Source organism: Talpa occidentalis, unplaced genomic scaffold (genome assembly GCF_014898055.3).
Source record: "Talpa occidentalis isolate TD23 unplaced genomic scaffold, MPIMG_talOcc4v2.1, whole genome shotgun sequence".
Classification (NCBI taxonomy): domain Eukaryota; kingdom Metazoa; phylum Chordata; class Mammalia; order Eulipotyphla; family Talpidae; genus Talpa; species Talpa occidentalis.
Genome location: NW_026555331.1, coordinates 68,063,960 through 68,088,985, shown reverse-complemented (window position 1 = coordinate 68,088,985; position 25,026 = coordinate 68,063,960). Strand labels below are relative to the sequence as shown.

Here is a 25,026-nt window from a genome sequence, read left to right as displayed (position 1 = left end):
GTTCAGAATAATTTTTATATTAATCCTCTTTCCTTCAGTGCTAAAACTCCCCCATAGGAAAATCATTTTGAAATCTACATGTCTCCCCAGCCAGTCTCCTTAACTCCTCCCCAAACTTTATTGTATCACCTTCAAGAACACCACTCTTTCATTCCTCCCTTATGCCACCAAGTTCATCTCTGTCAATGTTTCTTTGAGTCTCTTCCGAAGACAAGGGGGAATGTGCTTCAGGGCTGGGGAGCGGCGTGGTAGTGAATGTGGTTAGGAACATGAAAGGCAGTTTATTCTCACGGTTCAGTCACTGGCCCACCCTCTAGGCTCTTGGACTGGCCTACCTTGGCATGCAGACTCTGTGGTTTGTTGGAGAGGATGTCTGCAGCTTCCCTGCAGCGGGTGGAAAGGTTCAGGATAGCAGCAGCTGCTGCTATGTGGGTGTCTTCACTACATTGACCGTAGCTATAAGAGCTGGCACGGCAAGGGCTCTGTGTGTGGGCGCCTGCACTAGGCAGTCGATTAGGAAATTTCCCTGGATTTGAAAAATGCTTTGCTGTTGAAGAGAGATTTGATTAGCAATTGCATGTACGTGGTTTCAGTCATTAAATAGATTTGTTTTAAAGATATAACTTCTTGCATTAAAATAAGTGAAGAATAAATTAAAACATGATCCATTATCCATTGGTACAGTAAATGAAGGTTATTCAGATTGGTTTTCACAGAAGTTCACAGATCAAATGATGTGATTGCTGGGAAAGAATGCCTATTCTCTTAATTTTATTTTTTTTTTGTATTTATACTTCTTATGACAAAACTCCATGTCTAGTGTTATGGGGCAGGTGCACTGGCAGCCTTTGTGGCTAAAATTGTACATTAAAAGCCATGCTAATGAAATCCATCAAATACTACAGAGACTTAAGGCTTGCACATCTATGAACTGTGTACATGCGAGGACCGGCAATTCCAGTAGAGAAAAAAATGCATGTTTTCAATGTTTATTTTTACAATAACAACTTAGACACAGAATTGCACTTTTTTTTTTTTATGTGATACACAGGTTTGTTTTGTACTTAAGACAGTAGAAGTTGTTCTTCATCTAACTAGATGGAACTAAATAGAAGGCGGAGTCTTTAATGAGCTGGCATTTTGCATGTGAGGTGGAGCTCGGTAAGTAAAGGACAAAGGAAATGTTCTCAAGGTGAACGGAAAGGCAATTTAGTTATGAAGGCTGAGTTTCTGTTTTACATTTCTGTTGTGGATACTGAGATATTACTGAGAGATAGAATTAAGCATATTTTTCCTCATTTTGGGTATTTGTTAAAATCACTCATTCCAAGATTTAATGCAGGATAATATAAAGGCATTTAGATATTTATTATGTTATAAATATTGTTTATTTAAAATATTTGATCTTTTTCATAAAAAACACTTAAACTACTATCAAATGCTATTCCCATAATTATAAAAATAAGAAAACATCACTGAATGCTTTGCATTTTTTAAACTAATGTTCACATTATCAGAATACATAGAATGCTTTTATTAACTAGTTACACCTAAATTAAAATATATGGATGCGTGTATATTTTGTGTATATATAATAAAACTATATGTATACTTTTATAGATAAATACAAAATAATTGTGTGTGCATGCGTGTGTGTGTAAATTTTTTCCCTGAATCTAACAGGTTGTCAGTGGTTATTTGTCTTCACTGGGACCTGTTTTTGGGAGGAAAGGGTAAAATACTTTTGGAGTGTAATGTACTTCTCATAGATGGGTAAATTCTTTTCACACTTGTTAATCCATTGCTGGGTTTTATAAGGCATTCTTGTTCTTTGAAATAGGTTGTCAATATCACATAATCAAGCAAATATCATCTGGTCTTGAGAATACTCAATTTAGGTAACTAGGTGTGAGATCAAAGAAATTCCATGGATTTGTAGAAAGTTGTAAAAAATTCAGTCTATGGAGGACTCAAAGTGGATAATTATTTTGCTTTCCCTTTATGATTAAGTTACCAGAATGCAGAATCCATTTCTTGGTTTATTTTCAGCATTCATTTTTTTTCTTTTACCTTTTCATTAGAATAGTTAAGGACTTTAAACAACTTGAAGAAATATGTTAGTAAAACACCAAGTTTCAATGTTAAACTATCTTTCAATTTTATAAAAATTCATGTGGAATGTTAGCATTAGGTATTAACACATTTTAAATGCTTCTACATTAACTCTTAAATTTGTGGATAAATATCTCCATAACCACACATACTGTTTTCTAGTAAAATCTTGATTATTCAATTGTCTCTTACCTTTCACTCCCCCCACACTTTCAGTCAGAACACTCTCATTGATTTAAGTGATATTAAAAATAATATATCAACATTTTCACCATTTAAATTTCTATAATTTCAATATGAATAAAAATTTTAGTTATAATAGCTTTTGTAGTTTTCAAATAGTAATCTCAATTCCAGTTAAATGTGAATTAAATATTTCTTGAGAATTATTATAGTTAGGTTCAATATAGTTCCATATTTGTAGAATAATGAACCATTAACTATTCCCCAAATTCAATGTGACTGAAGTGTAAAATTAGTAGCTGATCATCTTATTGTCGCTTTCCTTAAAATAAAGTATTTCATTGTACAATATATTTCTGTTCTCCTAACAGCATATATTATGTATCTGATATATGCCCTGCCCCCCATCTCACACATACACAAGATGTACAATTTTGGATAACATCTTAGAATTCAAAACTTACATTCAGGAAATGGGGTTGTTTTTCTTCCTTGCCCGGTTTGTACAAGGGGCCGTTTACCAAAAACCTGGGCATCAAAACTGGCATAATCAAATGGCACTTTTCCAAACTTCTCTTGTTCTTTTGACACAGTGGTTCTGGGAGAGGAAATGGTTTGTGATCGGAAATTGAACTCAATTTGCTTCACCAAGCTTGTCCTGAAGAGAGAGGGGGAAAGTTCAAAAGAAACATGATGAAATTGTTGGTGAGCATATTAGCATCAGAATTTAAAGCAGATCGGACGTGTCATGGCTGTGGGTACACACAGAGACAGCGCAGTGTGGGCAGAGCTGGACTCTGCACCGGGGCAAATGGTGGAGAGGCGCTTGTGTTCAGGTTGCTCATGGTAAGGCCACAAACTGCCTGTCCCTTGGGTAGAGGATGTGTAGTTCTTACTCATGTCATGCAGATGTCATGAGGACTGAGTTCTGGTATCTGTTCACATAGATGACTGTGAGCACAGTGAGCTCCTTAGTGAGAAGTGCCATGTAACTTCCATTAGGCACTGACACGTTCTGTACATTCTGTTTGTTAGAACCACCAATCAGACTAGCAGTGAAAAGCTGCCATTGTAACCATTATTTTCTGTCCAGAGGAAACTGCCCTGAGCGCTGTCTGCAGACTTGGCAGTAACCTGATGCCTGAGAGATAATATGGGCACCAGAAACTTGATTCTTGAATTGTGAGTTTTTTCTTCATCTTTTCACCCTTTTCTTCTACCTCCAGTCTGAATGCTTTTGTTAATTTATTTTTTATTTTTTTTAATTTAAATTTTATTTTTATATTCCCTATACAATTGCAACGCCCTTATTTTGACCCCAATCCCTCCCTTCCCTGCCCCCCAACCCTCATAGAGTGTCTCTGGTTCATAGTTGTTTGTTGATTTTGAGTTTTACTTTCTTATAGTTATTCTTTTTCCTGATCTCTTATTTAAGTTTTCTAGATACCTGCAATGAGTGAGACCATCCGGTATTTTTCTTTTTCTTTCTGGCTTATTTCGCTGAGCATGATCCCTTCCAGCTCCATCCATGTTGCTGCAGATTGCATGTGTTTATCTATTTTGAATGCTGAGTAATATTCCATGGTGTATGCTTTTGTTAATTTAAATAATATTTTCAACAATGTTTTAATATATTATCTATTAAGCTGACATCATTACAATAGGAAGCAAAATTACTATATTATAATGATCTCATTTTTCAAATGAATCATCCCCATTCGAGATAAATGTGAATGACGTATTCCTTAAAAATTACTGTATTTGGATTAAACATGGGCATCATATTTGTACAGCACCAATTTTTGCTGAGAAAAACAAAAATATTGTGGTGCTGTAGTCTATCAATAAAAGATCATAAACAATTATACCTCTCAGAAATAAGCAACATCAAAACATATTTTTCATTTGCTTTCCACCAAAACATTCATGAAATTAGAGTGTCAACATTTGATAATATTTTTGGATTAGATGAAGACTTTTTAGCTGTTACTTAAAAATATTGGAATGAGGAGTTGATCTTGCTCTATGTATCTAACTTGGTGTATGCCCCTGAGTTTACATAAGTCTTCTAATCTAAAACAACATTTATCTTTCAAGAAATGAGCAAAATGGAACAATGTTATTTTTATATTTGATACATAACCTACTTAGGAAGAAATTAGTGAATATAATAATACTAACCAAGAATATTCTGAGTTTTAATTGTTATTTATTCAGTAATTCGTGATCTTAATTTAGGATTTTCTCTTGGCATATTATCTTTACTCCAGTGATTTGAATGACAATTTGTACTTTTTAAATAAAATCCACAGATGTAAATATGAAGGGAAGCCATACCTGAAAATGTTCCTAATAATTACTTTGCATTTTGGTGACTCAGTAACAATAAAAGATCTGGTCATCTATTATAATCCTGAAATCTCTTTTCCTACTTATATGACTTTTTAAATAATAAAAGTGTAATTTCACATTATAACTACATACATTTATTGTTTAGGGATATGTAAGATTTCCCAAACAAGATATTATAGAGCACCTGGGAGCAATTAGGACCAATTGGAAATATTTTTTTAATAGCTATCAATTCATGGATTGAATTTTTGTTTTCAAAACCTATATGCACATGTAGAGCAGAAGGAACAATGCATAATATCACATATTTTGAGTGGGTATGAGTGATTTATGCAGTCAAATGTTCTACCACTGAGCTATGCCCCCAAGCATGACTGATTTATGATGACATTTTCTCCAGACAGCAAGGTTAAGTCAAACATAAGGGAACTCACCTGACCAGGGGAATGGACCGTACTTAGTGACACAGAATTTTGATTGATATATGATATCACATACTTTATTTGTTTTATTTATTTTTTAAAGATTTATTTATTTGTACAAGCACTGGGGGACAAGCCAGAGGCACAGGAGGGTGAGAGAATTCACAGAGACAGAGCAGGGAGCAGAACAGGCAGAAGGACCAAAATACACTGCTGAGGAAAGCAGCAGATGAGACAGGAGAGGTCTGCCATGCCATATGGGAATCTTCCTGGTTGGCCGGGAATCGAACTGGCACTGCAGTGGCTATGGACAGCTTCACAATGCTGCACTCAACCTGCTGCACCACTGGGGAGGCCCCTTTATTTGTTTTAGATTGGCCCACAGTATGTTACCACTTTATATGGATTAATTTCAAGTGAAATTTCTGGATGGTCTAGAAGTTCATTTAAGTGATAGCACGATTCATTGACCCAACCTCTTAAATGGATCTTGGCAATTGAAAATGAAAACTCATTGTGTGCTGGCATGAGAGGGTGTGAGACCTTGAAAGGTGGATCTTGGGGTGAACGAGTATTAAGAATATCATGGGAAGGTCATACCTGTGAATTTGATCAGGACACTGTCCAGTTTTGGGAGAATCAAGTTGATTTTTGTCCTGGGACATGGCTAATTTTTCAGCTGCAGCAATCGGACAACCAGAAAGACTGTTAAAAAAAAAAAAGTGGGAGGTATTGAGTTAAAATGATAATGTGCTTTGCTTTGGCATGTACCTCCCAGCATATTTGGCATATGTTAAATGTTAAGTCATATTAATAGTTCACTTAGCACCATTCTCCTACTAAAAGATTCCAAAAGGTTTTGCAAACTGCAGTGTGAACATTTGTCCTCCAACCCCATCTCAGAGGTGAAAAAAAACAAAAGTCATTTTTAAATAAAAATACTGTGTAAGAGAGAAATAACAAAATTGTTCTGAAACTTCCTATTATTTTAAGTAGAATGTGCTTATTTCAATTGCAACATAACCAACTATAAATGTTAGCATGACAACTTCATGGATTATCTTAGCATCATTAGCAAAACATTATGGACTTAATTTTATACCTTAATTTAGGCTGAAAGTATGGAATATGAAGTTTTCTAGCAATATGCTTATGAGTTAAATAGTATCCCAGACCCATGTAACCTATACATAATTTAAAGTGTACAAAAAAATAAAAAAAATTCACCAAAATTATTTTCATATACACAATACACTTGAAAAAATACACAGATGTTTTATGTTAGTTGCAATCTCAATAAAATGCATCTCAAAATGAAATTACAGCTAACTTCATCATGGCTTTAATTCAAAACAACAGTATGTTGACCCTTTGATATCTTTGGTACCTTTTAAATGCCTATTGAATAGGATCCAGTGTAAGCTCCAGCAACTCTTTTCAAACTCTGTTGAGATCCAGAGCAAAAGAAAACATGTTCTACTTATATGACTATATAAACATATAATTTATGTATAACTACCTAAACATATAATTTATGTATGGCTACATAAACATATAAGTCTTCAAATAAATATTTTTGGTTATCATAAATTGACTGCTAAATGTAAATGTCCAGAAAAATAATGAAGATAATTATTTTTCTTTTTTTATTCTGCACACATAGAAAAATATTTCTCATCTATATCAGGTGGTGAGATAGTTGATAGTGATCCAGCAATTTTGATAACAAATTGTTATTCATTATTTCCTTGGTAGAAAGTTTCTCTCACTTCTTTCCATAATGTAAATGATTAGCAGCTCATCAGAATTACCTCCTATGTGTGTTGCGGTTGCTGTTCACATGCCCCCTTCCGGTGCATCCTGGGGTGGGACACTTGAGCACGTTTTCATGCATGGCAAGAACTAAGCACAAAATATCACATAAAAGAGAAGATACTTTACCGTAAACAACACATTAACAAGTTGATTTCTCAGCTTTGCCTTTAAATGAATTTAGTTACATAACCCAACAGGCTTCCTCCCTATAGATGTTTGGGTTGAAACAAATGAGCACTTAGGAACTTCAAAAATTCAACTCAGCAAGCTTGTTCAAGTTTTAATTTCTCTAAACTCCATGCTATGGTTAGTACTAAACTTAAACTGAAAATATTATAACCTTCATTTTACAATTATGTGCTTTTCCTTGGGGCTCGGATTGGTCAAATAGTTCTTTCTCCCATGGCTAGAAGTCTGAAATATAAACTTATTTCCTAAGTGCTATTATTTTGCTTCTTTGTCCATCATCCTCTCCTCCTCCCATCTTTTATTCCCACTGCCATTTGGTTATTGGCAAAAATGTGTGGTTGAATGAACAATCAACTAATCAGTTTCAGGAACTGCTGATATAGCTGACAGTACTGAAATGATTTGATTCAGTGATTTGCAAAACTGTGCTGTTTTGAAGGGTGATAAGGTGTTTTTAACATTGCTATTTGTATGATCAAGGGGTGTTTTGATAAGTGGGTTCAGAAAGTAGAGGATGTAACATGCAGAATCTTCAAAATGGTGGAGGTGATCCTTTTCTCAAGTTTCCTAGTGCCTGTAGGCTTTGAGTGGAGAGCAACTAGGGTTTGCTGTCTGCTGCAGGGCAGATATCATGTGTCTTATGTGCAAAGGATTGGCAGGAGGACATTGGGGATGCCACACACTTTCTGTACTTAGAGGATGATGCACAGAAGCTAAGATAGTTCATGGGCTTATGTCATGTTTCCAGGAGAGAAAGGACTGTGCAGTTACATGTTAAAAGACATGTTAATATGGGGCCTCCCCTGGTGGCACAGCAGTTGAGCGCTGGGCTGCGAGGCTGCCCGGAGCCTCTGCAGCGCCAGTTCATTCCCAGCCACCAGCGAGGGTCCCACAAAAAAAAAAAAAAAAAAAGACATGTTAGGACCTCCCTGGTGGCGCAGCGGTTGAGCACTGGGTTGCGAAGCTGCCCGTGGCCTCTGCGGCGCCGGTTTGATCCCCGGCTGCTCCCCGGACACTGGGGGAGGGTCCCGCATGGCGCGCAGACCTCTCCTGCCACCCGCTGCTCCCCTCAGCAGTGTATTTTGGTCCTTCTGCCTGCTCTGCTCCCCACTCTGGCTCTGGTGAATTCTCTCACCCTCCCGCGCTTCTGACTATACCCAGTACTTGTATCAATCAATCAATCAATCAATCAACCTTGTATAAATAAATAAATAAATCTTTAAAAAAAAAAAGACATGTTAATATGTATTTGGGTCTCTGTATCCTGTTGCACTGACATCTGCAGACTTGCTGACCTTGGAAGATCATCATTTCCAAGATAGCCAGTCCTCAATGTAGTCAATAACTAGTCTAACAGTCCATATTTCAAATGCAAACCTACCAATCCAGAATCCATACCCAGTGGCCTCCTCTTGGACATCAGGGCACTCCAGACAGGAACATATCACCCAAAGCCTGGTGTCAGACCACTAAGAATGGTCCATGTGTTCCAGAAGCTAGTGAAATATTCAAACCAGCCAATCCTAAGCGCACATACCCTGGTGTCCCCTGCTGAAGCACAGTGAAGGCTCTTGCCCACAGTTAGCCCCTCCTTTGCCCCCTGACTGGCCTTGGTGCTTCCCACGTGGCCTTGCCCAACTAGCATGCCCCCTCCTCTTGGGAACTGGAACAAAATATATTTTCAGTGGTAGTTGTCTTCTAATCTGTTGACCTTACTATATCCCAAGATTTCCATTAACACTATATTTTATCACACAGTCAGATGGAAACACACAGAAAGAAAACTTTATATTTCCATTTCTAATTCCAAATTGAAGGAAATATAAGTTCATGGTGATGTTGTGGGATGTATGGAAAGTGCCTACTTCTTTCAGAGATAAGCAGTACTCACTTTCCAGGGGAACCCGCACTTTGTGGGGGCACCCCGAAAGGCTGCGATGGTGGGGGTAGAGCCCTGTCACGTGTCCTGTGCCATCGCACCCCGGGATGGGGCACTTAGTCTCCCGCTTTTCAGACCTCAGTGAATCTACAAAGAAATTAAATTGAGAAATTCATTTGGTTATTCTTTCCCTTCCCATTCAATAGAGTGGCCTTGCAGGGTGACATTCTCACTTTATTCAGTTTCATCATCATAAACATTCTTCTCATATTGCCTTGAATAAGACCCTCAACTAAGACCTGTGGAAACATAAAAAATGTTTTCAATTTCTTCGTTTCCTAAGTAAAGGCTGACACAGGGCAAGGGAGTGTTAAAACACAGAGATAGTTTTAAGTTGCCATGTCACAGAGCAGTCAGAGCCTCATTATGAAAAATCAACCTCACACTAGAAGATGCACAGGCTCCCCCAAAAGAAAAAAAAAGGTAAGAAAAAAGAATTTATTTAAAGAAGAATATTTTTTATATTTATATTTATATTTAAACTAATGCATATTGAAGGCATCTGGAGAAAGTCAGATTCAAAATAGTACAACAAAGAAGTCACTATATCTGAGAAGAGGCTTTTTGGCCTTGTCCTTGTGGGTCCCTGAGAGCGCGTGGCCCTGTGTCCACCAGCTGCTTCCAGTCACGTGCAGAGCCTACTCTGACAAGAATTAGGACAGGGAGTCAAGATGCAGTCTGGGCCAAGCCCAGTCAATCAGCAGTGCTGCAGAGGCCCAAGATTCCAGCACCCTATTGGCCATCACTTCAAATTGATATTTAGGGGCTACAGAGAAGAAGCTGTTGATTTTACTTGAAATACAGAAACTGAAAACAGAGGTAACTGGAATTTGGCTTGGCAAGGAGAGTTTCTCAGGGGACACCTACAGAAAACGGAAGGGCAAAGAATGGAGGTCTCCTGGAACCTTCTAGAGAAGCTGCCAAGAACCTGTAGTGGTGATGGGGTCACTGGTGCAGTCAGGCAGAGAAAGGGCATCTTTATGACACAGTCTGTCATGGTTTGGCAACCATATGGAGGAGGACTGAAGACAGGTTTGGGGTTTAAATTTCCAGGTGTACATATATGGCTGAGGATTAGGTCAAGTGTTATAGAAATGCTACGTCAACATGGCGATGTGAATACTGACAAGGTTTGAACAAAAACAGAGGAGGAGTTCTTTGTATATATTTTTTAATATTTGTGATAGATTGGTAGATAAAGAAGTGTATTCTCATAGTCAAAATTATCCCCTTATTCATGCAGGAAGTGATACCTGTCACTGGGAAAGCATTCTGGGCATTTAGAGACCCCAGATTCAAAATGAAGATAGCAATCTCAGAGAATCTATGTGGCACGTGAGCAGGCTGAAGGCTTCACAGAACATGGAAGATTTAGGAACAGTGAGTACACTCAAGACTGCAAGTGAAAAGAATCCACATGATCCTACTGCAAGAAAGCTGCTGGCAATGGAATGTAGAACAGTCTTGTCATATGAGGAGACACAGAGGGCTCAGATGCTCCTGCTCCAAGTGTAGCACTGGGAGCAGGACAGTGTTTTGGGATGCAGACAACTGACGTCTCAACAGCAGAGTACTGCAGTGGCCAGGCAAGCCTCTGTGATGCTACCACCCCAGCTGCTGGATTATAAATGGTCCTAGGCATATGGGCACAGCAGGTTGTATGTAATGCAATTATTTGGGGGCATGGTTTCAGCAAAGGAGGAGGAGCCAAGGACCCTTCAAGTTATCACACAGGCTGCAAAGGAAGGGAGGATCAGTAGAAAGAAAACTAAATTATATGAGAGAAATGCATAGCTGACAGACAGGGGTGCCTTGAGTAGCAAGCATAAATACCATGATATCCAGACTGTACCCTGTGTTCTGTAAAGCAAAAAGAGGCATTTTTAAGAATTTTGATGTATCCTATGATTTTGTATGTATGTATTTTGTCAAATTCAAAAATATTGCCAAATTTCAAAATGTATTGTCTGCAGACCCCTCCAGTCAAAATTCTGGAAGCTTGATTCAAGTGAAATTAGGAGGGTTGACACCATATGAGAACGAATTAGAAAAAAAGGTGAAGCAGTTTGCATTTTGATGTCTTTCCCTCCCTTGGATCTAGTTCAAATAAGGCCACATTTCTAAGCCACACTGAAAGGTTTGGCGTGGAATATTTCTCCTCCTTGCCACACTATTTGTCTACAGGAAGCCAGAGAGGATGTGGGAGATAAGGCAGGGATGGCACCTGACCATGTGTGATCCACTGACAGCCCATCTTGTACCTTTGTCTACACGCCTCTCCTCTGCTGGGCAAGACAAAGATGCTGATGAAAAGCTCTGTGGGGCAGGACCTGTTTGCATGATAAGAAGGCAGAGCTGGAAGCTGGGTGATTCTCAGGCCTGGCTCTTCTTGCTTTATTTTTTTTTTTTTTTTGTGGAATGATGCATAATACAGGTGACCTTATGCTCTTGTGATCTTACATCTTGGTTAGCCTGGGTATATCCTATTCATACCTGATATACTCTATAATTGTTTATCTTCACCCTCCTTTACTCTAAAATTTCATAACTGTAAAAGACATTATATATGACTCTACTTATATTGTGATCTAAAGTCTCACTAAGTCACTAAGTGTAGCCAGGTAACTTTACCTTGGAATTGCCAACTTAGCTGAGGACTTCTGTAAAATGGCATTTTTAAGCCCAATGTGCTCTCTCTAACAGTTAAGTCACATTTCCAAGAAATATGGGAAATTAATATTTTTGAGAGCATGGCTATCAGATAGTATAAGTGTTGACTTAAAAGCTATGGAATGCATGTCAGAGAAAAAGACTATTCCTATGCTACTGGCAGGTAAGAGAATACTTAATTTGAACTCTGCAGGTATCCTCTAGACATACTTGTAGTTCCCCTGAAATATGGGCTATTTTTGTTTTTGCCTCTTATCTCTACCAGTCTGGATCCACTTGCATAGGCATTACATGCAACAAAGCAGTACCATGACCTGGGCAACAGGTTCATCCAACCCCATTAGAAATGCTCTAAGTATCCAGTATGACCCATATTTACAATCACTGGTTCTGTTACTTAGTTATTTCTTTTAAGGGGGGGAAGGAGAGGATAGATTAGGGCCAAAATAAGGGGGTGGAAATTATATGGGGAATATAACCAAAATGAAAATGCATACATTATGCAAAAATGAAAAATGAAGTAAGAATTATATAAAATTAAAAAAATTTAAAAAAAGTTTTAAAAGTTACATTGAAAGGACCTAATGGTTGTCAAGTATTTTAAACTATGGTACAATAATTACAATATCTCCTAACACAGATTTCACTGACTAGAAGACATAATCAATTGTAAGATAAATCATCATTTTGTATGTTAGAAAGAAAAAAAAATAGAAAGTTAAATTGTGATAATTCCTCCTCATTTCAGAGATGGTAAAATGAAGAAACTGTATATATTAGAATGAATGGATTACAGTATGTTGGAAATTATGAGTTTTTGGAATTCAAAGTAAATTTTTATTTTTTTCTGATTTTGTTTTTCATTAAAAAAACCACATAAGCTTAACAAGTAGCATATTAGTGAAACACAGAAAGCTAAGCACACCATCCTGTTTGAAACTACACACTAGTCATTAATATTCTGTCCCCATGCCAGTCCTTGCAGTATGTTGGCATAGCTTTATTATCTTGCTCCTCATTACATGACACTATTTTATTCTTTTTTGTTTTCATGGCTCTGAGTTACAAGACAATATTCAACAAGATTGCAAATGAGTATTAAAATGGACTTAAAATGAAAAAACTACACAGTTCATTTTTGGACATATTTCAGCAATCAGAATATCTAAACCATACGAACATGGTATTCATACAAACTCTTTGGGGACATGACCGAGATTTTCTCTAAGGTATGCCTCCCCTAATTCAGTGGTTCTCAGACCTTAGGGTACCTAAGAATTACTGGAGGTCCTTGCTTAAAAGAGAAAAGGCAAATTCTAGAGCAGCAAGTGTGATGGGATCCAGAAGTACCCACCTTGCTCTGGTCTTCCAGGCCCTGAAGGACCACTATTATTTAGGAAACTCCACCTACCGTGAGTACCATCATTAAGCCTACCTGGCAAAAGGGAAAGGAATCTCCCAGTGGGAGGTGTACACAATTTCCCTGTAGTCTGAGGGATAATTTTAAGGTTTCCTCCAGGCCCAATAAAGAAATAAATATTTCTCCAATAAAGAAACATTCTTTATTTCAAGTTTGGACCAGATATTTGTGTGCCCTGAGTTAGATACCTCGGAAAAGCAAAAGCATAGACTTAGAAAAGCATTAATACCTAGTTTTAGCCTAAGAAACAGCTGGGCTTCTTAAACGATCTGCATGCAGTTGGACATTATTTTTTGCTCAAAATCCCAGTAAGAAGCTGGGAAAAAGCACTTAAATTCCGAGAATTAATTTGATTAACACAATGGCTCAAAATCAAACAAATATTAATGTACTTCTAATATGTTGAATAAAATACTTAAAAATACAAAACTATAGTACTGAAAACAGTATGGTATTGGCATAAAAATAAACATATAGGAAAACAGAATAAAATTGAGAGCCTCAAAATAAATCCACACTTACATGGGCAGTTAATTTATGACAAAGAGCTTACAATGGAGAAGTGAAAGTCTCTTCAACAAATGGTGCTGGAAATACTGGACTGCTATCTGTATAAGAATGATATTAGACCACTATCTCACACCTTATAAAAATTTAACTTAAAATAGATTACAAACTTAGATGTAAGACCTGAAACTATAAAATATGTCAGAGAAAACATAAGCAAAATGCCTTGAAACATTGGCTTCAAAAATGTTTTTTATGGATTCAACTCCAATAGCAAGAGAAACAAAAGCAAAACTAAACAAGTGGGATTACATCAAACTAAAAGGTTTCTAAACTTCAAAAGAAACTATCATCAAAATGAATAGACACCGTACTGAATGAGAGAAAATATTTGTACATCATACATCCAACAAGGGGCTATTATCCAAAATCTACAAAGAACTCATACAACTAAATAACAAAAACAAATAGCCCAATCAAAAAATGGGCAGGGAACTAAACAGACATTTTTCAGTGAAGACATACAAATGACCAAGAGGCACAAGAAGAAATATTCATCATCACTTAAATATCAGGGAAGTGTAAGTCGAAACCACAATGCCATACCACCTCATTCCTATGAGAATGTCCCATATCAAAAACACCAGAATCAACAAGTATTGGTGAGGTTGTGGAGAAAAAGGAATCCTTGCACACCGTCGATGGGAATGTAGACTAGTCCAATCTCATGCAAAAAAAAAAAAAAACCACCACATTATGGAGATTTCTTAAAATATTAAAAATAGAACCATCTTGCTCATCAGTATCTAAAAAATGCAAAAAAAGAAACCCCACTAATTCAAATGCATGTATGCACCCCTATGTTCATTGAAGCACTATTTATAACAGCCAAGTTTCGGAAACAATCTACGTCCTCAAGAACAGATGAATACATAAAGAAGATGTGAGATATATATATCACATAAAACACACACACTTACACATAGTGGAATACTACTCAACTATTTAAAAAAAACAACAACAGGTAAAATCTTGCCATTTAGGGAAACATGGCTGGAAAGGAAATGGAGGGGATTATGGTAAGTGTAATAAGTGAGAATGAGAAAGACAAATACAATATTCTTTCACTCCTATGTGAAATATAAAGAAACAAAGCAAAGAGACAGACAAAACCAAACCAAAACAAACCCTTGAAGACTGATTGCAGAACTGAGGTTACTAGGGGAAATCTGGGCATGAGAAGCAAAAGGTAGACCGGGCATTGGACTGTGGGGATAACTATTAGTGCTTTGGTATGGTAAAATACAGTTGAAATGGTGTGAACCTATACCCCTAAGATATACTCATTGTTGGAAGCCATCATTACCTCAATTTGAAAAGTACTACATATTCTTAAAAAAACAGTCAAATTTAAAGAAATAGAGGCGATGATCTTTTTCATATGTGAAATAGTTACAAAACTAAGGAAGCTTGATCTGAGAACAATCTAGAAAGTAGGGAAAAAAGAATTATTTTATGACATAAATTGACTTTAAATCACATTAAGTTTTCACAAAGCTACCTGTGGGAATGAATCAAATTTCACTAATATTTTTCCAACCCCAAAGCTATTTTATTTCTAAAATAATGTAAAAACATGTCTTACGTTTATTGTTAAAGATTTGTCGTCCACTCATGTCAATAACTTTGGTTTGTCTCCTTTCTCCTGCAAGGTGCTCCAGTAGAAACCTGTCCAGCTCTTTGTAGGTATTATGGAAAACACAGCCTCTCTCAGCCTGCAGAGCAATCGCTTGCTCCAGCACACTTAAGTTCCCCTTTGCTTCCTCCAGGTCCATAGATTCTTCAGTCATAGCTGCCAGGCACTCCTTGTCATCATCCTCCATCCCAGAAAATGAGGATTGGGCTTTGCCATCCAGTGTTTCAGTGTGAGTGCTCCTTGGGTCTCGTTTCTCTGTCTCAGACTCACATATGTTTTCACAAGAGATAAATTTTTCACCTTCAGTTTTTATATCAGGAACTTCCAATAGGTCTTTTCTATTATCCACTAATATATACTTTGGGACTCTATGTGGTTTGGTTTCTTCTGAGAAGTTGGAGCCACTGTCCCAACCATTCTCTGCACTTTCTGAATTACTTTCATTATCATCAGAAGAACAGAAACGTAGCTGGGAATCATCAGTTTTGTCTTTCCCATCATCAGAATGAATCATAAAACACTCATCTACGTCATCACTCTCTGCTTTAAGAGACTGGATGCCACTATCGTTTAAGTTTTCACTTGTCTGAACTGACACATTTTTTTCAAATTTCCCCAAATGCATTAAAGATTTGACCATGAGCTCGCGATAGCAGCCATATCTTTCTTCCTTCCCACTGGGATTTTCTGGTACAGTTAAACGTAAGTTCTCATCCTTAGGTTTTATCTTGATTTCTTCTAAGGAAAAAAAGAAAACAATATTTGTATAGGGAGAACAAAACTATTTTAAGAATGTAGCACTGACTATTGATAGATGGCTAAGTAGACAATAGATATCAAAATATTTACGTATATATGTGCAATATGTGGACTATCAATTTTATAAACATTGGGGAGAAAAAGACATATCCTCTTAAAGCAAAGCAAAACTGAGACCTTAATACTGTGAAAATTGCCTTTAAAGAAATGAGCTTTTCCAATTTTTAGCATATTAAGAGTTAAGTGCTTCCAGGTACAGAAGAAGATATTTAACAAGAGCATGCTGAAATTATTGCTACTATCTCTTATATTCTCAAATCTTTGCTAACCTGAAGGAATCAAATATATATAATTAAATACATTATAAAGAAAATATCATATTTCTCTGGTAGCATGGCAATTTATTTTTCAGCTTATTTGGTTTATGTTCTCTGCCTCAAGAAAGTATAGTTTCTCTAACATACTTTCAGATTTTATGGAATGTTAGCTAAAACACAAAATACAATTGTCCAGAGATAACTAACAAAATTCTGAAGCTTTCAAGACTTCCTTTTTGCTTTCACAATTATCACACACATTCCATGCTGAAGGAAGTACAGGCTAACAGCAAAATTAGCATGATCCAATAATATTTTAAATAGGAACACATTTTCTTCTCTGGTATTTGTGAATATGTATGCAAAAGGGAAATGAGATGAGAGGTGGGTATGGCTGGGGGGTATGGGATGTTAGCTAGCTGTTCTCAATACAGGGATGACTAGGGTTTTGACAATCAAGGAACCATGGGACTGGTAAGAAACCCCCGAGTGTATACACACACAGTCTGTCTACCCAAGCCTGTCTCAGTGCGGATATATCAGTGGAGGGTACAAATTCTTTGGGCACCTAGCCCTGACCCAGTATGCAGGGTCTGGGGATGGTGGTACCCAGCATACTCCAGGTTATGAAATGAGTCAGAAACTCTGCCATGGTCCCCTGACATTCATTAAGACCCCTTCCACTCAAAAAAAAAAAAAAAAAAAATCGGCAGGACCATTTCTGTGTCTCAAAAAGCAGAGTGGGGAATGGGAAACAAAATAATCAGCCCCCTTAAAAACTGTTCAAGACACCAAGTGAAGTTCATTCTGTGCTAATAAATATCTTTGGAGGGAAGAAAAGCACAACCGTTCCTCGTGAGGGCTGCAGGACAGGGTGTCTGTGCAGAAGACAATGTGCCTTTTTTTGTCTCATTTAATTTTTTATAAACATTGTCTCTGACAAGGACACTCAAAAATACATCTCCATCATCTTCCTTTCTGGTAATTATCTCCCTAAATCAACACTGGACTGCCAGGATCAAGTAAATATTGCCATAGTAACTAAAAGCATTTTTGGATGAAGGGAAGAATTTAGTCACAACACTAGCCCCTTTAAATAATGCTGATTATAGGGTGCAGTCTTTTGTTGGGATCTATTCAACATAAACTGAAAAATTTAACATTTTACTTCCTAGAAAAGAGGCTGCATAAACAAGCACATAATATTTGATAGGATGGTCTATCCTCTCCTGAATTCATATCAGAGGAACTCCAGGTTTAAATAATATATTAAACATAGTCTAAAATGCAAATGAAGTTTTTCTCAATATCACGGTTGGCTATTAAGAGAAAGTGTAAAGGGTTATGATAATTTTAAAGTATTATGAACTACAGAAAACAAATAAAAAGCATTTTCAGTGAATATGCTCAATTCATTGAACTATTCTCTCACTCCACTTAACTACCCACATGTGTACAATAATGATTTATAGACATTATACCTAATTATGCATATTTGGGCTGTGTTAGAGTGCTAACAAAAGCTCTAGAAAGCAACAATTACCTCTGTTGCTTAGCTACATAGTTTAAAATATTCCTATTAAGTGCAGATCACCAGAGAGGCGGGAGTGACAAAAACGCACATGTGCAGGACAATGCATTTCAGTGTGCTGCTGCCAACTGCTAGCATTTTGGGTCATTTCCAGTTTACATAATTGTCCGGTTCAACTGTTTGTTATATGCTAAAAGAAAATATTTATTAATTATTCTTCAGAAAAAGAGGAGCCCCGCCGTTAGAGGTGCCTGTACGCCTCACACATGATGGTTTCCAGGGATGTTCTGTAAACCTGTAAACCAACTTTCCATGTACTCACCCCCTCGCTGGCTTCCACTGTAATTATAAGGAAAAAAGTTGAGTTAGTTCTTGAGCCTCACAGATCTGTGTGACGAGGCACTTATTTCCCCTAGCTTTGTAATGGGCTGTTTACTTTTTCATGCTAGTGTGTTTTCATTTTTCCTGGTCATCTGGTGATCGATTTTGTGCTTTTGCACTGCAATCACATGAAGACCCTACCTTTAAAGTCAGAGAGATCCGGGTCTGATCTGGGTTTGGTATTTGTCTCTGCCAACTTTGGCAGGTTTATAAACTTTTTTTCTGTACAAAGGAGGCATACAATGGGGGAGGAGAGGTCAAATGGGAGTGCATGGAAAGCAGAGGTCACCCATTAGTTATTCAGGAAGTGATGGTTCTCTTCTCGTTGGCCCAGATACTATTTGTGTATGTGCGACCCTTCACATACATGAAGTGGAGCCTGAGTTTCAATTAGATTAAGTCATGGCATTGATGCCCAAGAAGGGCACAGTGCCAGAGCCTAAGAAAGGCCAGCCAGCTCGCCACTCACGCCACACTGGTGTGGTGTTGTTCACCGCTGCCTTGAGGACAGCGCAGTGTGGAAGGAAGACCTCCAGGAGTTGCAGATCCAGAGACGGACCAGGCTGTGGCTCAGACCACCTGCTTATGCGATCTTGGGTGGCCTGTGTCTCCTGAGTCCTGGGTCCCCATCAATAAAATAAGGATGATTCATTGGTGCAATAGCTGGATAATCGAAGACCCTCAAACAATTAACTGACATCTTCCCAGCATGGGGTTCAATTCTCTATTTCATTTGATCTTCACAATAACTTCAAGGAAAATATGCTCTGTTCCATTTTACATAAGGGAAACTCTGGTTTTAAGGAGCTCAGGGTTTGCGCAAGATCATGCAGATCACCCAGTGAGCAGAGGGGGACTGGGATCTAGACCCAGAGCCAAGTGCCTCCCAGCTTTACTCATTTCTCTCTGCCCAGGCACACTGTAAGCCACATCTAACGTTTACAAGTTGTACCAGCCCTTAGAAGAAACTGCTCAAAATACTAATAGCCTGTTATTTTCCAAAGTTTGGATATTTTCAAGAATTAATTTATATGATGATACTAGAGTATGATTGTCAATTACCTTCCAATGAGGAAATAATGAAACCTATAGGTTGGAAAATTCCTAGAGTCCACTACTTGGGAGATGATCAGAGGGCAGGATAGTTACCTTACGAGTCTTTTTTTTTTTTTTAAACTTTTTGTGTGTGTGTTTTATTTATTTATTTTAAAGATTTATTTATTTATTTATACATGCACTGGGTACAGTCAGAAGAGCGGAGGGTGAGAGAATTCAGCAGAGCCAGAGTGGGAAGCAGAGCAGGCAGAAGGACCGAAGTACACTGCTGAGGGGAGCAGTGGGCGGCAGGAGAGGTCTGCGCGCCAAGCTGGACCCTCCTCTGGTGGCCAGGGAGCAGCTGGGGATCGAACCAGCGCTGCAGAGGCTGCGGGCAGCTTCGCAACCCAGCGCTCAACCGCTGTGCCACCGGGGAGGCCTGTATGAGTCTTTATTATCCTCAGTGCAGGATAGTATTTTAAAGCATGGGGGAAAGATGACATTTTCCTTGTAGAGTAAAATAAATAAATATTTTTGCCTGATATGTAAAAGTTCACATTTGCTTATTAAAACTGATATCTTCACTCTGACCAGGTGTCTGATAATCCTGGAAGGTATGTATGTATATACGTCAGTTACTCTGATTAAGGCAACTTAAACAAAAATGCCCTGAAAATCACAATACATTTAAGTTTGACTCCTTTGGTTTAACTGGTTTTTATTATAATTGGATTTTAGTTCTGTTCCCATAATTATCTAAGTTACTTTTACAAGCAAATTAATTTTCCAAGCCTCTTGAATATATAAATTCTGCTGAAACTAAAAATCCTAGAATAATGAATTCATCTTTCAAAGTTCTACAGTTGAAGTGGCTTATATGTGTTTTTTGCTTCCATGAACATAATACCCTTCTCCATCATTTGAATTGCCCCCAATTAAACATTTAGCAAGCTTCTGACCAGGTGAAGATCTTGGCGTCTCTGGAGTTAACGGGACAATGGGCAAAAAGCTCCAATTCTGGGTTTAGACACTTACTTAGCTCTCTTTTCTCCTCCAGAGTGACAGAAAATTAGCTTAGAAGACTGAAAACAAGTTTCGCTCTTCCAACTAGGAATAGGAATATCTGTGATCTTTCCATTTTCGAAATGTATCTTTGTGATTTGAAGTGGTAGAATCTTTGGCCAGTTTGCTTTCTGAAGGCAGTCAGAGCATGGGCAGAACTGGATTATGGAATTAGGTTAGTTGGGAAATTATTATTTTCCTGGTATTTTAATTGTTTCCTAATTGTTTTTGTTCTAAAACCTACAAATTGCATCAGCTTAATCATTAAATACCTTTGGTAATAAATGATCTCATCTGTAAAGTTTTGAACATAATCATACACACCTCATATCATTGTTGGATGGAGTAATGAAATAATTTATATGCCTAGATTATATTAAGGAATTAAAAATAATGGTCACTACTGCTACAATTACTATATAAAATTTTATTATAGTGGTTCTAGCAATAAATATTAAATAGTCAACTTTTGTGAACTTGCAATTGATGTGCAACAGTGTTTATAACTGAATGTTTAACTGAGTATATTTTGTCTTTAATAGTTAATATTAAACATCTACAATGTTAACACAACTATAGTAGAAGGCAGGAAGTCGGAAGTCTGAGGGTAGATTCTTGCATCAAGAATGTGTTGATGCAAAAGATCCCTATTTTCTTAAATATTTGGTGAATAATATGTACTAGATAAATTACAACTCAAGTCTGACTATACTGATTCAAGGTCTCCCTACTATTAGATTCAACTGGCACTTTTTATTAATCACCAAAAAACTAAAGATTTCAAGAGTGATTATAGTTTACAGTTAAGCCAGGAGGCTTTATGTCACATGCTACAAATAGAAGGTTTAGAAAAGTCACTTTAACACTGTCAATTCAGAATTTAAATTTGTTTTAACTACAGAATCTCAAAGTATTTGCAAGCTAGCACCACTGAGATGTGGTGATTCTGACCTGAAATTTGTGCTTACTTGATATGCTTTCCTATCTTTTTTATTAACACCTATTATTATTATTACTGTAATTCTATATGCAATAGATGTTTATCACCTAAAACCTCATTGCTTTTGGTTTGTATAATACATACTTCTTTTTAAATAACAATATATTTAGTATATTATCATTCCTTAAAAAGCCACGTTTGGAAAAAATGTGTGTATTTTATAGAACATAGGTACACCTAATTTCATTTTCTAATAAATCAAACTTAAAACTTCCAATTTTTCATAAAATTTAAAGATATTTTGCATATCCTTGAATTTCAAACTCACCAACAAAAATGATATTCAAACTCTTTGAGGCACTGTGCCCACCAGAGAAATGGGAGGAATGATAAATTGGGGGAAAACACATCCTATGATCTCAAAACAGTAGCTACATTTCACTTAGTTTGCAAAGAGTGTTTTATGAGTGAGTGGAGAATTAAATTCATGGAATATAATGTGTACCTGAAGGTAAATTAAAATTATTTATTTGTGAAATAATAGGCACAGAAATAATTTTTCTGTTATTCATTGCTTTCCTACTGTAGAAAATTCTAAACTGCTTCTGAAGTCCATTGCTATAAAAATTAATTATTATTTTTCTTCTTTGTCCCATGACCTTACTTAATGTGGTTCTCTGAAAATAGGAATGCACATGTTTCTCTTCTTGTGCCAGGCACTCTCTTCCTCTCCTGAATTAGAACAAACCCTTTCCATCTTTCAGGTCTCCATTTTACATATTTCTCAGGTGGAGAAATTGTCTGACACACAAACTCATGCATGCAAAATGTGAGCACTCAGTTTTCTAGAAATGAACTTGCATTCTATTAAAACTTATTTAAAAATATTGAAAATATTAAGGTGACAGTCCAATTGCATTGTCCTATGTTTTCAATATGTTAGGGGGCTTAAGTAACACTATTATGCTTCAAATAAATATTTTAGTTATTAAACATTTTACATATATATTGTCTCAATCTCTACAGTACTGATAAAATAGTTTGTATATAATATATATGAATATATGTATGCATGATTACAACATTTCATAAGTATAATAGATATTGCCTCAATCATTACTGTATTATAGAGATTGAGACTAAGAACAGGTGAAAAATTTCACATAGGTATATTGCACATATTTATGTATCTTAAATATTTTAAAGCTTATTATTTTTTTTTATTTATAAGGGCTTTTTTCAAGGATTAGGCTTTCACTTAACTAGGGATTCAGGCATCCTTCAAATTTAAGGCTTACTGTTTTTTATTTTTTTCAAAAAGAGGCACAATTCACTCCTATGTTTCTGGAAATGAAATCAGGATATGGACCTTGTTGTTTATCTTTAGACTCTCTACAGTTACTGATAAATAATTGGCCCTAAATAAATGGACACTGAGTGGAATAAAAGTTTGGTTTTGTGTCCAAATTGGAATTATCTTTCACAACCACACAGACTGCAAGTCCTGAGTAAGTGAAGACCATGTCAGTGGCCAGGGAGTAAGAAAGGATAAGGCCATCCTCCCTGCTACCTGTGGTAGGGTGCCCGTTGGTTTCCAGAAGGCCATCATCCTCATCTGCCTCGGCCTTGTTGTCCTGTTCTTCTCTGCAGTCCATGTTTGGACTGTAGTGTCTCGGCTTCATCAGCAGGGATTTTCTCTTGTTGATGGGGACTCCCAAAGCCTGCTCATCAGCTCTCCTCTTCTTCGCTATGGAACAGTCATATGCAGCACTGCAGTGAGACAAATCAAGGCAAATTAAGGACATGGTAAAATAGTGTATTGCTGTCTGCCACTTGATTTTCAGAAAGAAAACCCAAAGCCTGTATAAATGTGTGGCTGAAAGTTTAAGGTGAGTTGCTGGCACTAACACAAACAATCCATCCATTGATTCCATTGAACTATGTGGATTCTGTTTTGCTGCCTATCAGAAGAGTTTAAAAAAATATATCATTCTTAATCCTGAGTAAGCATATGTTAATCTGTGCTTTGCTTGGCACTACACTAAATACCCATGGAGGGATGAAACAAGATTTGCACTGGTTTGCTAATCCTAAGAAACAGCTAATGTGCAAAATATACCACCAGATATAAAAGACATGTCCAGTATGGATAAATCACAAGGTTTTTCAAATAGTTGTTTTCTACTGAAACTGCTTATCTCTGCCACGGTTGTACATCAAACCTAAGATGCCACATCCTGGGCTTTGACTTGAAAGAAAGCTATGGACATTCAATCAACCCATCTTCAGACACCAAAAATATATAAATAAAAAAGTGAAAAGATGCTACATGGCATTCTGCCTTTTGATTCTCACCCATCTGGCACACAAAATAAGCAAATAAAAGGAGGAGAAATAAGATTGGATTTCACAAAAATGGACAATAGCTTATCATTACTCCTGTTCTCACATGATTTTATTTGGAAATATTCCTGAAGGTCACCATTTCAAAATAGATTTTCTACATATAGCTCATTCAGAATTAATGCAGATTACTCTATATGTTGATTTTAAAACAAACATTCTCTTAGCTGGGTCCATAAAGACAAGAGGATTTAGCTAATAGGAATGATGAGAGATATTTATTAAATTCTTGTGAAGACAAAAACAAGAGCTTTAGCTAAAAAGATCCAAAGGAGGGAATCCTAGACTCAGAGGAATAATACATTGCTTACCCCATCACTAAAATATGATCATGTATCAGTAATATTACCAGATGGACAAGGCTTATAAATTATCATATTGGAAATATTATTGCAAAGGCGGTGGCCTATTTATGAAAATTTTGTAGCTGGACTGAATTCTTGAATCTAGAAGTGTAGATTTGAAATCTTCAGAGGAATAAAAAAGAATCTGGAAGAAGACCTAATCCAAAAGTGTCAGAAATCTCTCAGAAAGATTAAAAAAACCCAGAGAATTGAAAATTATCCTGAGGAAGAAAACAGTGATGTTCCTAAATAATGTGCTTCTGAGAAATTTCTCTTTTGAGTCCAAATTTGAAGGGACCATGTAGAGAAGATGGAGTGAAAGAGAATGTAACCAGGGGGCCATGAGAGCAAATCCATGCTCTTCAAAGAAGACTGAAGAAAATGAAGCTTTTATAGCTGGAAACTGCTAGTTTGCCAAGAACAGTTTACAAACTGAGGATCTGATGTAATGAGAGTGGCACAGAGAAGCAGTGTCACCCTATACTTGCCTTCTGTGTTAAGGAGAATGACCTTTAAAGGGAGGGCAGGAGAAACCTACCAGTGACATATGAAATTCTTAGATGTGTGAAGAGAGTTCAAGAAGTTCCCTAAACTAGTTAAATTCTCCTAAATAAAGTAGTTTCTATCAAAGATGCTCAAACGTTACACAAGTAAGGACACTGTCATTCCAAAGCAAAAAGATTTATAGAAACTGAGACATGCTTGTGACAAATGTCATTCAGATATTAAAATGGGATTCTAAAAAAAAAAAAAATTAAGCACATTGCTTGGGGGACGAGACCAAGAAAGTTTATCAACGATTTTCAGCTCCAGGAAGCATTGCTCAATAGGACTTGGGATGGTGAGATGGTTCTCAAAGACCCAGAATTGTTCGGTCAGAAATCATCAATTCATTCTGTGATGGTTGTGGTGATGAATGAGTTTGAACACTACCTACCCATAAGGCTCT

The 25,026-nt window shown here is 36.9% G+C and overlaps 1 protein-coding gene across 1 annotated transcript in view; it reads right to left on the bottom strand.

The window, feature by feature from the left end:
• The window catches only part of LOC119243697 (suppression of tumorigenicity 18 protein), a 97,456-nt gene that overhangs the window by 46,167 nt on the left and 26,263 nt on the right, over window positions 1-25,026 (bottom strand). The window contains exons 3-9 of the mRNA XM_037509662.2: window positions 22,901-23,100; window positions 15,255-16,043; window positions 8,965-9,099; window positions 6,881-6,971; window positions 5,670-5,774; window positions 2,760-2,953; window positions 336-547 (exon numbers count right to left, since the gene is read on the bottom strand). Coding sequence (XP_037365559.1) covers window positions 336-547; window positions 2,760-2,953; window positions 5,670-5,774; window positions 6,881-6,971; window positions 8,965-9,099; window positions 15,255-16,043; window positions 22,901-23,100 — 1,726 coding nt within the window. The remainder of the gene's footprint in view (window positions 1-335; window positions 548-2,759; window positions 2,954-5,669; window positions 5,775-6,880; window positions 6,972-8,964; window positions 9,100-15,254; window positions 16,044-22,900; window positions 23,101-25,026) is intronic.